This window comes from Typopeltis vanoorti, chromosome 14 (genome assembly GCF_054136105.1).
Source record: "Typopeltis vanoorti isolate ZY-2024b chromosome 14, IOZ_Tvanoo_1.0, whole genome shotgun sequence".
NCBI classification, from domain to species: Eukaryota; Metazoa; Arthropoda; class Arachnida; order Uropygi; family Thelyphonidae; genus Typopeltis; species Typopeltis vanoorti.
In genome coordinates this window covers 36,620,031-36,638,960 of record NC_143562.1, presented here as the reverse complement: position 1 = coordinate 36,638,960, position 18,930 = coordinate 36,620,031, and the positions used below count along the sequence as shown (strand labels likewise).

General features: G+C 35.3%; 1 protein-coding gene across 1 annotated transcript in view; it reads left to right on the top strand.

The window, feature by feature from the left end:
* Positions 1–18,038, top strand: part of SamDC (S-adenosylmethionine decarboxylase) — a 144,052-nt gene extending 126,014 nt beyond the window's left edge. Inside the window, exons 9-11 of the mRNA XM_090403402.1 lie at positions 4,557–4,631; positions 8,289–8,369; positions 17,254–18,038. Coding sequence (XP_090259528.1) covers positions 4,557–4,631; positions 8,289–8,369; positions 17,254–17,388 — 291 coding nt within the window. The 3' untranslated portion in view covers positions 17,389–18,038. The remainder of the gene's footprint in view (positions 1–4,556; positions 4,632–8,288; positions 8,370–17,253) is intronic.
* Positions 18,039–18,930: the final 892 nt, after the last annotated feature.

Genomic DNA, 18,930 nt, shown 5'->3' with positions numbered 1-18,930 from the left:
TTTCATGCTGAATATAGAAACTATAAAAGTTTTGGTGGATCCAAGCGTAAGCAAACCTTTCATGACAGGAGCAACTTGTAGTAAAGGTGGAGTAAGATCTGATCACTATCCTTAGTATTTCCCATAATGTGAAACTCCTAGTGGACATGTACAATGTTATATATTATGGGGGGGGGGTCACTACCCAGACCGGTTTCGACCTTTCTTGAGGTCTCATCAGTGGAAGCCAGATCCAAATGTAAATACTCAGGTTGTAGTGATGCAGAACTTATATTTTAGTGAAGCCTTTTGGCTCTTTTTGCAGTAATTCTTGGTGCCTTTTGTGATGCGACACCTTTTTTTTTAGCAACTCATATGGTAAAGTATAAGTTCTGCATCACTTTAACCTGTGTATTTACATCTGGGTCTGGCTCCCACTGACGAGACTTCAAGAGACTTCGGTCTGGGTAGTGACCCCCCCCATAATGTATAACATTGTACATCTCCACTAGGAGATGTGTTTTACATTATGGGAAATACTAAGGATAGTGATCAGAGCTTACTCCATCTTTACTACAAGTTGCCCCTGTCATGAAAGGTTTGCTTATGCTTGGATCCGCTGAAACTTTTATAGATTCTATATTCGGCTTGAAACTCTTGTTGTTTCTCTATTCGGCTTTGAAATAATGTTGGATTCAATATCCACTTAATTTGAATAATTGTTCATTATACAGTAAGGGTGTTAAGGCATTCTTCCTTGTCTTACTCCTCTTTTGATTTCAAAGCTGTCAGAATATGCATTTTTTTATCTTATTGAGGCCATTTGATTCCAGTGCATACTTGTAATTATATGTAGATATTTATTCTGTAGGATATGCATTAATTTTTTGTGATCTATTGAATCAAATGCTTTGGTGTAATCAATAAAACAAAGATATTTGCTTTTCTGGTTATCGAGGCTTCTTTCGCATAATGTTTTCAAATTGAAAATTCCTTCTGTTGTACCTTTTTGTATTTTTGAAAACCTGATTGAGTGTTTTCGATTTCTATTCTAAAGTGCCTTTTATTATTTCTAGGATTATTCTCAGTAGTAATTTCATAACATGGCTTGTTCAACTCATTGGTCTATATTCTGAGCATTCAAAAGTTCTTGAAATTTGGGGGATAGTGATAGATGGATTTTATTAGATTATCATGGATGTATCCTGTATTATATATATTATTAAAAATTATCTTTAGATCATTGTGTTTTCATTTAATTTCTTTAACAATTCAATCAGGATCTGAGCAGGGCCTGGTGTTTTATCTGTTTTCATTTGACTTATAGCGTATTCTATTTCTTCATAGGTAATTGGTTCACCATCCATATTTTGTATATCTGGTGCATCTGTGCAATCAGAGTGAAACAGTTCTTTTCCACATTCTTTCCATCTTTTTATGATATCTTGTGTTTCTAGTAGTAGTTTATCATTTTGATCATTTATACAAAGATTATGGTTGAAATTTTTCTTTTTATTTGTCAGAGCTTGGATTGATTTATGCATTTCTTTACTATTGTGTTTGTTGTCCAATTCCTATATTTCTTTACATTTTTCATTTGGCCACTTGTCTTTAGCCTTCCTGCATTTATTTTTTATCATTTCACTGAGTATTTTAGACTGTTGTGTATTTTTTTTGTCTTTCATTCATAAGTTCTAATATTGATTCTGTCATCCAGGGTTTTTTCTTATTGTATTTATTTTTTGGAATAATCTTGTTGGCTGTCTCATATATTGCATTTCTAAATTTTGAACCATCTTTTTTCAATTTCCTGTGTTGGTAAGTATATTTTCTTCTGTTTTATATCCTACATGATTTAATTTTTTCCTGATTTCTGAGTTAAAACCATTATGTTATCAGGTATATTCAGAGCTGTCAAGTTAAGTATTTTAGTATGATTGTTTTTAGAAATGTTCTTTAGTTTAATCTTTAAAGGAACACCAGGGTTATTGTCTCAACATCTGGGTATATATTATTTTTGTATTTATTATTTATCATTATAAAATCTATTTGATTTCTTAATTATCAGGGTTTGTCCTAATATAGTCTGCACTTTTGATGATGAAAGAAAGTATTCATTATGTGTAGGTTGTTTTGAATGCAGAATTGTATCAGTCTCACCTCTTTCATTTCTTCGCCCAGTCAAAATTTTCCAACAACCGGATTTTCTTCTCTTCCAACCTTTGCATTCAAGTCATCCATCACTATGAGTATCTCATTTGATTTAACATATTCTATAGATTTTTGTAAGTTATTTTATAAATCTTCTATATCTTCATCATTGTGAGTCATCGTATACCTGAATAATTATGATGTTAACATTATACAGCCTCCATTACAGATTTAAAGATGCCTTTTATGCTTCTCTCCACCAGAATATACAAACGTAAATCCATCTTTTTCTAGTTTTCCTGAGTTAGGCCATCTTGTTTCACTAATTCCCATCACATCAACTTTAAGTCTTTTCATTTACTGTATAAGATTGTCATAAATTCCCTAGTTTATATAACATTCTCACATTCAGAGTTCCAATTTTCAAGACTGTTTCTTTTTTCAATTAGATTATGTGCTTGAAATAGGTGCTTTGTCTTTCAAAACAGGTTTCGTAGCACATGTGAAGGTTCTCTGTGATCTTGGAGAACAAGGGTTAGGATATCTGCTGGACTTATTGCGTAATTTTATACCTTAGTTCATCAAGGTTTGAAGGCAGGTCATGGTGGATTACTCGTTCCCAAATGGAGGCATCAAGTAATGTGAGATTAGATCAGGAGAATGAAGGATATGGGAATTCGGGAAGTGTTCTGATAAATAGGCTCTAGAACGACGTGATGTGACATGTTGTTCCATCGTGTTGGAATACCTGTGCACAAAATAAAATGCTTTTGTATGACATGCCATATGCAAATTCTGGGTGAATGGAACCAACACATTCTTGATGTAGCTATTCAAGGTCACAGTTACACTACCCTCTTCAATGAAGTAGGGCCTAATTATGCCATGGCTGGAAACTGCATAACTTGCTGTGAAGAGGTTTCTCTTGGACAAATTCAGATCTTGAGAAACCAAAAAAAAAAAAACCATTATGGGGGAAGGACAGATCCTCATAGACACTGGCCAACATGAGTGCAGAGTATTCCTGCCATGTAGCATAATCCATTGCTTTACTCAACTCTGGTCCATCTAATGACGTATGAAAAGGCACCTAGCTCCTTAAAGATTCTCTGTAGTGGCCACTTCAGTATCCCAAGTTTTACTATTGTTCGGCATTGACTGGTTTCAGAAACTAACACTTGCTCCAGCACACAACAGAATCACTGTGTGCTGGAGGATTTAACAGTTCATGGTGCCCTTTACATTGTGGCAGACTCCCAGTACGTTGGATCCTCTCGATTAAGGCAATGATGACACTATTGCTTGTGGCACGCTTATGGAAACCACAAACAAACTGCTCACAAACACGTCATAGGCCCAGACTATTTGCTCTACCAACTCTGTATGAAAAAATAATAATGCTCAATAATAAATGTCTTTTCTTCCAACATCAACACCATTGCTACAGCTAAATGTAATGGCATACTCTACATGTGCTCTTCTATTAATGTGCATGTAGTCAAACAGCATAATCTCATAGTGTGTATACTGAAGGGTGTGTCGAAGTTCAGTGCTTTTTTTTTGTGCCATACCATATAAAGAGAAACCTTCAATTTCGGCTTCCCACTGCTGTTCTTTCTATTTGTTTATATAATTTATTTTTCCATATGAAGTATGCTGTGCTGATGGTAAATTAAACAAGTTTAAGAATCTCCGGAAAATCATCTGCCAAAAATTGTAGTTTCTTGGAGCAGCATGTTTTTGTGAATAGAGAAACCACATCAAAGGAAGCCGAAATTTCACTGTCCAACAAATGAAGATATGTAATTTTCTCTTTGAAGTCAGTACCAGTTTTGATATGAGCTGTTTAGCCATTGAGGTTTCAGAGCTAGTTATTAACCTTGTTACCTCGTGTTGTTGACTGCATTGCCTCTCCATCTTATTTTGCTAAATCTCTTTCAAATTTCTTTGAAGCCACACTGGTAATAAACTGGTATAAATTGGTGTATCTTTCTACACGACACTAGCATTTAGGTGATTATTCACTTAAGTATCCTCTTATCCAGATTGCATATAACTCTATGCATGATTATAATAGTGTAAGAGAATAATTTTAGGTTAGGCCGAAAGCATAACTATTTTGTGTAATTGTTTTTGTTGAGCCACTTAAATCATAAAAGGAACACTATGATCTCAATGACTTTTTTTTTTATTCACATCAGAAACACGAGATGTTTGCAAACATCTCAATGATGTTTGCAAACAACAGTCTAACAAGTAATGTTAGACTGTTGTTTTGGTCAGCCAGATTATGGTTACACATTCAGTGTAACCTAGATATTTAGTTTTTCCAGTTTTAATATAGTTTTGCTAAGGATGAGGAGAAAAAAAGTTGATCATGTTTGTTGCAAATAATTTGAAGTTAATTTTTTTTTGTTTACATTCAGGGTCACTATGTCACTATTCATATTACTCCTGAACCCCAGTGCTCATATGTGAGCTTTGAAACAAACATTCCATTGGTGAGTTGGTTTTAATATAGTTTTTAATTAAAAACTTAAATTCAAAATTTATTCTTTCAGATGTAACTAATCTAGTATTGCAGTATGAATAAGCCAGTTTGTTTCATTTTAATGCAAGGTAATTTATGATTTAAATTACCTTGCAATTTAATTTAGAGGATTGTAAGAAATAGGTAATCAGTTTTATGCTAATTATTATCTCATCTCATCTTCCTTTTCCTCTTTTACCTTGCGGTGTCGAGGGTTTATTAATCATCGAACCTCAAACCGTTCACAGGATAAGGTGGTCAGCTCTACGCCCTGGTGTATCCCATGTCCTGTAGTGTTGAGTTCTCAAGGCTGGTTTGCCTGCTTTACAGGATGAAAAATCCTAGGATAAACTGGGGAAACCCTGCTGTCCATGCCCAAGACCGGCTAACTTGGCTATGGCTGAGGAAGATCCTTCAGCTCCTCACGTCTTAGACGAGAATCGAACCTAGGACACTCCTTCCCCAGGCATATGGTTGTGAAGCGCACAGCCACTAGGCTAACTGCGTGGACTGCTAATTATTAATTATGTATATATTTTTTATTAGGTATAAAATTTCTGTCCCAGTTTCTAGGGTATCTTCAGTATGACTTCTAAATTAAATAAGAACAGAAACTGGTATATATTCAATGACACATGAAAACTACATGTATGTGTTGTAGAGCATCATGGTCTAATTATATTAAAGTTCTAGTAAAAATTCAACAAAATTTAATAGTAAATAAAAATAATTAAATATTGAATTTTAGGTATATTTTATATTTTTAAGATAAATTCACTTCACAAATTCAGAATTTTTAATTCTGAATTTGTGAAGAACTATTTCCCACAAGAAAATAATTTAAGCCTGTCATTTCTATTTAGATTCAGTCAATGTAGCAAGTTCTCACAACTCTTTGTATAGACATTCCAGGAGATTATTACTTTTATGAAAAACCAAAGAATGCAATATCTGGTGGTGAAAGCATGTTTTGCAAGTCCCAGTTGCTCTGGCTTATGGAAATGTAGTCTAAATGTTCATTATGACACTTAGCTGCTGATCTACCTGTTTGGCCAAAATATAATCCACACTGGCAAGGAATTTGATCCACTCTAGGGTGGGCTAAAGGCAGAAGTTTATCTACTTTTCTAGGCTCAGCTATCTTGTAGGCCAACAGATCTAAGTAGTTTGGCTATACCTTCTGAGAAACTTAACATAGGGAATGATGATGACTGACCACCTCTGTGTCACTATTTCTAGGTAGATGATAAATCACATCAAATCCACCTTCCTTACTAATGGCTTTACTGAATCTTATGTCAAGAAGAGTTTCCTTGTCATCTACCTAGAAGTAGTGACACAGAGGTGGTCAGTCACCTCAACATTCCCTATATTAAGTTTCTCAGAAGTCATAGCAAACTACTTAGATCTGTTGGCCTGCAAGTGTCCTTCTCTCCTATCAACAAGATAGCTGAGCCTAGAAAATTAACTTCTAGGCTCAGCTTTTTTGGACTTTAGTACATTGAGCAAAGAAAGCATGCTCAATGTATTAAGTCTTAATGGTTCCAGATTTTTGATAGTCATGATGGTGAAAGAGGATGAATTAAAGTCTGGTATGTGTTTTCTTTCTGAATACTGAAGTGAAGGCTACCATCTGGTTGAAGTAATAGATCTAAAAAAGGCAATTAGATTGTTCTCTTCTGACTCGAGTGAACTGGATACAGTGGTAAAAAGTGTTGATCTTATTGACAAACTCTTGTAGGTCTCTATGGGGGACCCATGCCCAAACTACAAAAACTTCAACATATCTGTACCATTAGGATGGCTTAGGAAGGATGCTATTCAGTGTATGTTGTTCAATCTTTCCATGAAGTAGTTGTAGCGGGGGAGAAAAAGGACTACTTATTGATGTGCCCTCAATTTGTTAGTAGTTTGTTTGGCTTGTGAAGTAGCCAGAAAATGAGCCAAATAGACTTACAACATCTGACTTTCAAGATTTGCTTGAAAAGCTTGATGGTCAGAATCAGATTTTCGCTTTAAGACAGATAGTTGAGAAATCATGGGAATATAGCAAGGATCGTTAAGTTTTGTAGATCAGGAAAAGGCACTTTTCACTTATTCACTATAAATTTATTCAGTTGAATAAATTTATAGTGAATAAGAGATAGATTAATCCAAACACTAAACTAGCTGTGGTCCAGATAGTGTTCAAACTAATTTTTACTTATGACTCTGAAAGCCTGGGGTGAAGTAAAATGGGTTTATTAAAAAACTATTTTTTGAATATGTAAAATAAATAAAATTAGGGAAGTTCCTGCAAGAGATACACTAGACTTATTGTGGTAATTTTCAATAGACATACTACAATCAAATGACTTGTTACCAGAGACTATGACAAGATATCTGAACACGCCACATCAGAATACTGTTCTGAGAGGGATTTAACATCAGCATTTAAGTTTATCATGCTGTCCCACAAAAGTGTACAGTTACTTCATTCACATGGACAACACTATGGTGACCATAACACAAAGCTGTGAATTATGTTCAAACAATGTAGTGTAGTACTACCAGTAGCATGATATTGATGTTCTCTGGTATGTTTAGTTGGCATTTCTTGATGCCACTAGAATAAAAGCCATTTGCACTGTCAAGGGCACATGTCCAACCATGCAAGAACATGATAGTGCCAATGGAGTGGCCAAATATTAGTCTCATTTAACAGTTTTGGAATATGATGGAACACTGTTCATGACAAGAGCTGACCACTGTTCATGATAGAGCTGTAGAATTTACATCTGCCTGGTGCAGAGTGTTTGCACCACTTCAGTGTATCAAAGTTAATCTTGACAGGTTGTAGTTTTGAGCACCCTACTAGGAGTGTATCTGCTATAAGCTATCCCTTGTTTATATATCGCTAGCGTATAATTTAAAGTATTTAAATGTCATTAATATGTAGTCTATACAGACAAATGAAATATGAATATAGCTTGTTTTTCTTTCAAATTTAACTTCTTTTTTAGAAAAGCTTTGAGACGTATGATATAACAGCTTTTCTTAAATTTCTCAGTATTTTGTGCAACTTTTATGATTGGATCTACTAATTATTATAGTTTTTATATTCAGGAGTGAGCATGCCTAAAATGTTGTATTCAACAGAGCATAAAATTTTCATAGGCATGTTCACTTTGCATGATTGCATCCATTACACATTCATGAGGTAGCAACATTGTCTTTAAGTTGGAAAAGACATGATTTCAAATCCTGTCCAGGATTAGAGAAATCATAAGGACTTTTTAATTGAAGGTAAATTAGCTGGTATCATAAGATTACATTGTTTATTGGGAGGGGGGGGGAGGAACTGAAGTATTCTCTGTTGCAATTAGAATACTATGCAATTAAAATAAAATACTGACCTCATAGCCTTGTTTCTTTGACTACGGAGCAAATTATAATTTAAAATATCTTTAGCTCTACTAAGAATAGTTAAAATTAGTCTAGCTAGTAGTGCATCTTGTATGATGAAAAATGGATTTGTCTTTTCTTAATATGGATGGCTCCTCTAATAAACTAAGGAAAAATTTTGTGGGCTCATAATAGATAAGTAACATTATGCATTTGTCATAATTTGTTTGTATTTTTGTTTCAGGAGTCATATCGTGATTTGGTTTCCCGCCTCATAAAAACATTCCACCCTGGCAAATTCACTACTACTATTTTTGCTAATAAGGTAAGAGCTTTATTTTGGAAGCATCATTTAAAATGAGCTTGTAGTGTTTTGTAAACAAGTTCTTTTGGTAGAATGTTTTTTCCCTTCTCATCAGGTTCTGTGACATTTGTGCTGTGAAAAGTGTTTTATTTCTAACCCAGCTCTCAGATCCATAAGTTAAAATGGGTTTTGAATACTGTCTTGTATATAGCCAATTTGGTGTTTTGACTAATTTCTCTCTTATTCCATATAAATTTATTCAATTGACTTCCTACCATAACAATTTTGTTGATTCTGTTGTCTATTTTCATATTTAACTTACCATCTTCACTAAAAAGTGTGCCTAAGTAGCTGAAATATTTTACTTCTATAGGTTCTCCATTCACAATGCAGTTGATATTTTCAATGTTTCTGCCTATTTTCATTATCTTTGTCTTGTTATTGCTGACCTTCATATCATATCTATTACAACAGTTATTCAGTTTAATCAGGAATCTTGCAGACTTTACTGGATTTTAAAAGTTTAACATCATCTGCATAAAGTAAAACAGCTGAGATTAACATCTTCAATTTTGATATCATGTTTAACACCACTTTCCTTCATAATGTGATCCATATAGATAATGAATAAGAGGGAATAATGTACATCATTGTATGACACCAGATTTAACATCAAACCATCTTCCTGTACTTCAATTCTAACTGCTGACTTACAACTCAAATAAAGACTAAGTATTGCTTGATATAATGCCCAATTGACACCATATAACTGTAGCATTTTGAATAGTTTTACTCTTAGCACCTTGTCATATGCTTTCTTCAGGTCTACAAAACTTAAATACAGATCTTTTGTTATATTCCAATGATTTCTCAACTATTTGTCATAAAGTGAAAATTTGATACTGACAGCCTCTATTTGGCCTGAATCCAGGCTTGTTCTTCACCAAGATTCCCTTCCACAATCCTTCTCAATTGTTTCTCAAGTATACTTGCATAAATCTTACCAGGAACACTCAGTAGGAAAATACCTCTGCAATTCTCACATTCAGTTTTATTTCCCTTTTTTTTGTATATGGGTACTATGAGAGCTCTATTCCAATCATCTGGAATTCATCCCTCTGTCCAAGCTTTCTGAACTATGCAGAGTGGCCACTGTAAGACTTTTATACTCCATACTGAGCATTTCTGGTCGAATATCATCTACTCCTGCTGTTCCATATTTCAGGCTTTTGATGGCTTTTTCTACTTCAAGTATGGATATGTATTCCTGAATTGCATATCTGTTCAGACAATGCATATTGTCTTTGTTCTTTATCATCATCAAATTCTTGACATTTACCCTCAAATGGTGTGCAGTATATGATAGTACTACTTGACAAATTTACATCATTACTAACTTTCTATGTACAATTTTCCTCTAAATCAATCTATTACCTATGAAAGCTCCAACATTGTCAACTTGGTCTTCCTCTGTGTCTTTTTCCTGCCAAATATTCCTTGCAGAGAACACGTGTTTTGCTAATCTTTCCAAGCCCATTCTGTTTAAAGTGATTTTCTAATGTACCTGAGATTAGCTCTGCTGACACATTCCTGGATGCTTACAATATCAAGTTGTTTCCTAATATCCTTGTTTTTAATATGATATTGCCATTGGTGACATCTGTTCACACAACTAATCTTTCTCAGAACGCTGATATCTGCGGTCTCTAGTCTTTGGTCAAGTGTTTTACTTCTAGCCCAGCTCTCAGATCATAAGTTAAAACTGGATTGAACACTGTCTTGTATACAACTAATTTAGTGTTTTGGCTAATTTCTCTCTTATTCAATATAAATTTATTCAGCTGACATCCTACCACACCAGCTTTGTTAATCCTGCTGTCTATTTCCATATTTAATTTATCATCTTCACTAAAAATCGTGCCTAAATAGCTGAAATGTTTTATCCTTGTCTGACACCAGATTTAACATTAAACCTGTACTTCAATTCTAACTGCTGACTTACAACTCAAAGACTAAGTATTGCTTAATGTAATGCTCCACTGAAACCATACAACTGTAGCGTTTTGAATAGCTTCTCCCTTGGTACCTTGCATATGCCTTTTCCAGATCTCATCATCTTCATCAAATTCCTGACATTTACTCTCAAGGGGTGTACAGGATATGATAGTACTACATGAAAAATTTACAACATTACTAACTTCCTACCTACAATTTTCTGCCAAATCAATCAGTTACCTGTCAAAGCTATAACATTGTCAGATCTTATATTTATATATCTATCTTCTAAGGCACTTTTTACCTTATCAATCCACCTATATCTTGGTCTTCCTCTGGGTCTTTTTCTTGCCAACCTGGCAGAGAACACTTGTTGTTTGGCTAATCTTTCCTCGCCCATTCTGTTTAAGTGACCATGCCACCTGAAATGAGCTCTGCTGATGCATCCCTGGATGCTGGCGATGTCAGGTTCTTTCCTAATATACTAGTTTTTAATATAATATTGCCATTGATGCCATCTGTTCATGCCCCTAATCTTCCTTGATTGTCATTGCCTGAATGTAACATTTTGTATTTATCGCTCAGAAAAATCTCACCAGATTTCCTTTTTTGTTTCAGTCACCCGTATTATGTCGATCTGGTACTTATCCAATTCCTCAGCTAGCTCCATTATTTTCCATTCAGGCTTCTTATATTGATGGTACCGATCTTGAACTCTGGATGAGTTGGAGTGTGTTTTAGGGTTTGTTCCAGTAGCTGACATTTCGCTGTTTGCCCTGGTTCCCTGGCAAACATCTTCTAGGGCACTTTTTACTGTATAAATCCACCTATATCTTGGTCTTCCTCTGCTTTTTGTTTGTCCTGCCAACTGGGAAGAGAACACTTGTTTTGCTAATCGTTCCTCTCCTATTCAATTTATGTAACCATACCACCTGAGATAAGCTCTACTAACGCATTCCTGGATGCTGATAATGTCAAGTTCTCTCCTAATGTCCTCGTTTTTAATATGATATTGCCATTGATGCCATCTGTTCACACCTCTAATCTCAAGATTCTCATATCTGCAGTCTCTAGTCTTTGATCAAGTGTTTTACTTCTGACCCAGCTCTTGGATACATAAGTTAAAATTGTCTTGTACACAGCTAATTTAGTGTTCCTACTAATTTCACTCTTATTCCATATGAATTTATTCAGTTGACTTACTACCATACCAGCATTGTTGATTCTGCTGTCTGTTTCCATATATAATTTACCATCTTCACTAAAAATCGTACCTAAGTAGCTGAAATGTTTTACTTGTTCCACAGGTTCTCCATTCACAATGCAGTTGACATTTTCAATGCTTCTGCCTATTTTCATTATCTTTATCTTTTTATTGTTGACCTTCATATCATATCTATTACAGCAGTTATTAAATTTAGTCAGGGAATCTTGCAGACTTGTAACAGATTTATTTAGAAGTATAACATCCACATAAAGCAAAGATCTGACATTAACATCTCCAATTTTTGATATCAGATTTAATACCACTTTCCTTCATAATGTGATCCATATAGATAATGAATAACAGAGGGGATAATGTACATCCTTGTCTGACACCAGGTTTAACATTAAACCGTGTTCCTGTACTTCCTTCAATTCTAACTGCTGACTTACAACTCAAATAAAGACTAAGTATTGCTTGATATAATGCTCCATTGACACCATTTAACTGTAGTGTATTGAATTGCTTCTCTTTTGGCACCTTGTCACATGCCTTTTCCAGATCTACAAAACTTAAATTCAGATCTTCGTTATATTCCCATGATTTCTCAACTATTTGTTGTGAAGTGAAGATGTGATCCTGACAGCCTTTATTTGGCCTGAATCCAGCTTGTTCTTCACCAAGCTTTTCTTTGACAATCCTCAACTATTTTTCAAGTATACTTGCATAAATCTTACCAGGAACACTCAGCAGGGAAATACCTCTGTAATTCTCACATTCAGTTTTACTCTATTTTTGTATTTATTGCTCAGAAAGATCTCACCAATTTTTGTCTTTTTTGTTTCGGTCACCCCTATTATGTCGATCTAGTACTTATCTAATTCCTCAGCTTGCTCCATTTCTTTGCCTTTCAGGCTTCTTATGTTGATAGTACTGATCGTTGAGTTGGGGTGTGTTTTCAGATTTCTTCGAGTAGCTGACTTTTCGCTGTTTGTCCTGGTTCTCTGGCAAAAACAACGGGGTGGGGTGGGGGGGGCTTGTTTAACCAGGTGATGCCTCAGCCGGCATGGAATTCTGTCATGTTGCACCATCATTTTGTATTTTGGTTTAAGACAATAAGAATGCAATTTGGTCAGCTAAATCCCAGATTGCCAGTCCATCCTCGTTCATTCAGTATCCAGGTAGATACCTAGCAGGGTGCACCACGAAAAGGTGAGGATTGGACATTAGGTCAGAAGTCCTGGTCGGTTCTCTGCATTCCTTTAAAGGCTGTGTGGAGGTCTCCTCTCAGTTATACAGCTTTCAACCTTAAACACCTCCAATGTATAATAAGATATTATTTGAATAATTAATTTATCTCAATTCCAATATGATTTTACAAAATGGTTCATACTGTGGATATACAAATACCGAACAAGAGTTTTTCTGTTGCCCCTTTATAAAACTTTCTTTTGCCTGGACCTTCAGTGACTATTACGCAGAAAAGAATTACCTGAATACCAGTTGCAGACTTCTTTGCAAACTTCTTTTGCTGAAATTCACATCTACTGTGAATGTCAGCTTAATTAGACAGCTGAAATTTTCAAGCTATTTTTCATTTTAGTGGTGCAGACTGCACATATTTATTATGATGTTCAGGTAAGTGATGTTAATTTAAGCCAAATAACATTTCAAAATTTAAATGTTATTTCTGGATTTTCATGATTATAATTTCCTACTCTCCTGGTTTTTTCTTATGCCTAATTGATTGCATTTGTACTTTTTCATATTATCACTTTGCTGGCTTTAGGCATGGTTTCTGCCATTATTTTGTTCTGGTCCTCTTAATTTCTTCTGTTCTCTTTCCTGCCAGTGATTGGTGGTGGATTCTTTTGTTTCATGGGAATGAATAGGGGAGAGTGAGATCTTTTTTGTTGTTGTAAATTCACTATGGCAAACCTTGCTCTATTACAAACTGTCTTTCGGGGATTTGCTATAGCAAGTCTGCTGTAGTTGCATCAGGTGAAAAGCTAATTTCAAAATTTAAGCTGAAAGAAAGTATCTCTCAGCTGGAAAACTTCAGGGAATATTTTTCCCAATGTTACTTCTTCTGTTTTGAATTCTTAAAACAAGTGTAGGACCTACACCTAAGAGTATAACTGTGCTATGAATGTAACTATACATTCATAGTACAGTTCTCTGTTCCACCCTTCTTAACTTTTGAACACATTTCAAGATTAAGTTTTTCACTTTTAAGACAAATAGACGAAAAATCATGGGCAAACAACAAGGATCTGAATAATATTTAACTACTGTAAAAAATTTTTTCGTGAAAATAGGCAGGAACCTGGAAAACATCAACTGCATCATCCTGATTGGAGAAGCTATAGACCAAGTAAAACATTTCAACTGTTTAAACATTTTCAGTGAAGGGACAAATTTAATATGAAATTAGACAACAGAATCAGCAAAGCTGGCATAGTGTAGTCATTTGAATAAATCTCAGATGGTATGGTCACTTAAACAGAATGGGAAAGGAAAGGCTAGCAAAATAGGTTTCATGCTAGGATTTGATTTGATTTTTTTTAATGGTGCAAAGACATCAAAGGTCACACTGCACCAGGACACAGGTTATAGCAGTGCATATGGTAAATGGTTAGTAGGACAATCACAAACACCCATGACCTTGGGAGAATTCTAACCTGCAGGCTCTTGGTTGAAAGTTTATTTTTCACTTGGTTAGACTATAATAAATTTAGTTTAATCCTTTATCCAAGTGTCAGCAAACAAAGTATCTTCAGGACTGGAGTAAGGTAGTACAACACTGGGCAACTCGTTGCAAAGGTGAACCAAGCTAACACCTTTGCAACGAGTTGTCCGGTGTTGTACTACCTTACCCCAGTCCTGAAGATACTTTCAGGTGCAAACTTTGTTTGCTCACACTTGGCTAAAGGATTAAACTAAATTTATTATAGTCTAACCAAGTGAAAAACAAACTTTCAACATCTTTCTCTAAATCCAGAGTAATTTAATAAAGAGGTGGCACACCTTTTGGCAACTCCTATAGTTAAAGATGACCTCGCTATTGCTTCTGCCTGGTATCTCCACTTGGGCCTGGCTCCCACTGAAGAGACCTCAATAAAGGTCAAAACTAGTGTGGGTAGTGGCCCTTCTCTTAATGCATAACATTATACATATCCGCAAGGAGATGTGTTTTGCATTATGGGAGATACTGAGATAGGAGTGATGTAACTTGGTCCACCTTTGCAACGAGTTGCCCGATGTCAGCAAACAAAGTTTGCATTTGAAAGTATCTTCAGGACTAGAGTAAGGTAGTACAACACTGGGCAACTCGTTGCAAAGGTGGACCAAGCTAACACCATTGCAACGAATTGCCCAGTGTTGCACTACCTTACTCCAGTCCTGAAGATACTTTCAGGTGCAAACTTTGCTCACACTTGGATAAAGAATTAAACTAAATTTATTAGAGGCTCTTGGTTGGAGAGCAGATACACTAACCACGTGGCTAACCAGGCTTCTTGCATGCCAGGAAAAAGATCCAGAAGAAGGCCAAAATCTAGGTAGATCAGTGTTAGAAGTGTTGAAAGTTTTTCCACTTGGTTATACCATAAATTAAAAATGCCAAGAAATTATATTCTTGGTTTCATCCTTTATCCAAGTGTAAGCAAACAGCTTGTGCCTGAAGTCACTTCACGACTGTACTACTTTTATATAGAGACTAATGACTTCACATCAGTTGCCTTAGTATCCCACAATGCAATGCACATATTCTTATGGACATGTATAATGCTATGCATTATGGGAAGAACCACTACTCAGACTAGTTTCAATCTTCATTGAGGTGAAAAAGGGTTGCTCGTCATAGGCCTAGAGTAGTTAGTATAGGGGTGCAAGAGAGCCTAATAGTATTAGGAGAAAGAAAGAAAGAAAGATAGATAGATATCATGAGTTATAAAAGAGCTGAGGCCTTTTCTCTATCATATAGCCAAAGGCTATCAGTTTTCCTTTCTCACCAATCTCATATAGATGAACAACCAAAAGACCAATTGAAACTAAAGTGCAAAGATGACTGATACCCAGGTGGTTAGCCCATCTGGGTTAACTGCCTTGAGTTGGCCTTCTTTGCCTGGGCTTGCTCTCCAGTCATCCCTGCAATTGAATTAAGAGGATGGAACTATTTAAAAAACCTCTCATAGCAAGAATAGACAGAATTTTCTCTCTCCCCACTGGTGAATATTGCATAATGTGGGTGGTCTATACCATCTAGTCAAAAATTTGATCTCTCTTAGAATGCTTCTTTCTAAATACAAAAATCGTCTTACTGAAGAATAAAATTTCCATGAATGCTTTATACTATTATAAAACATTTGGATGTCATATTGCTGGATTTCAAATCCATGTTTCTTTCTAACCTTCTATAACTGGCATTTTAATTCATTAATTATAAAAATCAAAATTCTCTCCCCATTGCTGATAGGTGGTGGTATTTCAAAATAACCTGTTCTGTTGTAAGTAATGGAATGCCCAACACATTACATAACATGTTTCAAATACGCAATGCCAGAGGGCAGCTGTAGAATGCATGTTCTACTGTTTCCAATCTGTAACAGCTGTCACAGATTGGACCTCTGATATTAAAGTACTTCCACTTGATGGGAAGGTGGCCATATGCAATTCTCCACCAGTGGAGCTTCAAGTTATGAAACAATATTGTTGTCAGTACCCAACTGTGGAATTTTGTGGGAAAAGAGAGTAAAGATTTCTTTATACAAAGTTTTACTTTTTTTTTTTTTTTTTTTGGAAAGAATGTCAATTCCAGTGTTTTAGCAGTCTTAAGTTAAGCACAGTGTTGTAGTATTCAGGAACAATATCAGCTTTTGGACCTTTATAATCATTAACTCTAAACAGTGGAAGATGAAAACCAAGGTAGTACAAGGAGAAGGTTTGCACATGTGTGATTAGTCTGCAATATTTTATGGATTTCAAAAGCTGTATTGCTTTAATGGCAGAATTTTAAGACTGGAAGTCTGAATTCTCCATGCTATCTTTGATAGTTGAAGAAATTCCTTTTTTAACTTCTTGGTATTGGCTGTACCAAAAACATTGCAGTTTACTATATAATTGCTTTTCTTTAGCTTCTGTGATGTCTGTAATATTTATTATGTACAGCTATAAACAGGAAAGATTATGGTTTTGAGTACTATGGCTTTAGAAGAAAAGGAGTGGCCCTTTATTGAGATCTCATCAGTGGGAGCCAGACCTAGAAGTGATACCAAGGTTGAAGTAATGCAGAAGTCATATTTCCATATAGAATAGTCAAAAGGTGTTGCATGTGAAGTCAACCTCTATATACAAGTAGCCTAGTTATGGGCAAACTTTGTTTGCTTACACTTGGATAAAGGATGAAAGTAAGATTATAATTTCTTGGCATCTTTAATTTATACTGTTAGAAATGTTTTTTAAATCACTAAAATATAAGATCTGGCAACATTTTGGGTCCTAACTGATAAGATTAATTTGAAAGAAGATTGTCAATAGAAAGTTAATAATAATCTAAACATCAAGAAATTTTATTTCCTGTTTCAGAAGTCAGTGTAAACTTTTTAAATTAAAATGTAGTATAATTTTAGTTAAATAGCTGAAGTATTGAGTTCTGTTGTGCATATTCATGTTGATTAACATCATTTGCATTTTTTTCCCCCTCAGATGTCCTTGGCAGCTAACAGTCACAATGAGTTCCACAAAGCTGAATATCGTAATTATCAGCGCAAGGAATTGCAGTTTTGCTGCTTCAAGAATTATGATCTCACCTATGCACTCTTTGCCAAGGCACCTAGTTGAGGCCTAAAGAAACACCTATCTGGACATACCTCATTCTCTGTTCTTGTTAAGAGTCTTTGCTACAGTCCCTTACTTGCAAGGCCAAAATTCGGCTTGTGTTATCCCAACATTACATGGGGAAGGATTTCATGATCCCTGTTTATATTTGTTTGTTGGGCTAGATACACATGATCAGTTTGATCAAATGAATGACAACCTGATCTTAACATTTGGAGGCAGTGTCCTTAAAGCAGATATTGCACTCAAGTGTATGATCTGGACACTAATTTGAGTGCTGATGTGGCTGCACAGAGTAATACAGGGAAGATGCCAATTCAGAGCTTGGATCAATGGGGGCAGCAGATTATACAGAGCATCATGAAGAAGTTAAGTTTTCAGATACAGCTAGTTTATTACAGTGCTTGGATTTTTTTTTTTTTTTTTTTTTTACACAATCTTGCATATTTGATAGGTGTTGCAGTTTAAATCATGTCTTACTTGTAAACAAGTACTAATTAGAATGAGGTATGTCCAGATAGGTGATTTTTAATGATTTTTTTTCAGATTACACTGGATGTGATCCTGTTACTTTTAAATTTATGGCATTGCAGCTAATACAGATCTTGATAGCATTGTATAATGTATCTTAAATAAACCATTGTGATTAATCATTTTGTGTATTGTTTATATGATGATGGTGACTGGGCACTATTGTATTTCTTCCTTTCATTATAATTAAGTACTAAGAATTCCCAACAAAAGTTTTAAAGCAGTATTGTTTTTTTACTCAATATAGTAAGCATTAGTTTATTTACTTGAAAACAACTCCATTTAACAATCATTTTCTGAACAGATGTAATTATTTTTGACCAGATCTATAATAAACTTAGTTTAATCCTTTATCGGTCAAAGCTGTATAACTGAGAGGAGACCTCCACATAGCCTTTAAAGGAATGCGGAGAACCGACTAGGGCTTCTGACCTAATGTCCAATCCTCACCTTCTCGTGGTGCACCCTGTTGGGTATCTACTTGGATACTGAACGAACGAGGATGGGCTGGCAATTTGGGATTTAGCCGACCAAATTGTATTCTTATTGGTTAAACCAAAATAAAAATGATGGTACAACATGACAGAATTTCATGCTGGCTGGGGCATCGCCCGGTTAAACAAGGCCCCCGTTGTTTTTGCCAGGAAACCAGGGAGAACAGCGAAAAGTCAGCTACTGGAACAAATCTGAAAACATCCAACTCAACATCACCAGAGTTAAAGATCGGTACTATCAACGTAAGAAGCCTGAATGGCAAAGAAATGGAGCTAGCTGAGGAATTAGATAAGTACCAGATCGACATAATAGGGGTGACTGAAACAAAAAAGACCAAAACTGGTGAGATCTTTCTGAGCAATAAATACAAAATGTTATATTCAGGCAATGACAATCAAGGAAAAGAAGGAGTAGCCATAGTATTCAACACAAAATACGAGGCTAATCTTCTTGAATGGCAGTCAGTCTCAAGTAGAGTAATGTGGACAAATATGAAAATGGGGAACTGGACAATGAGAC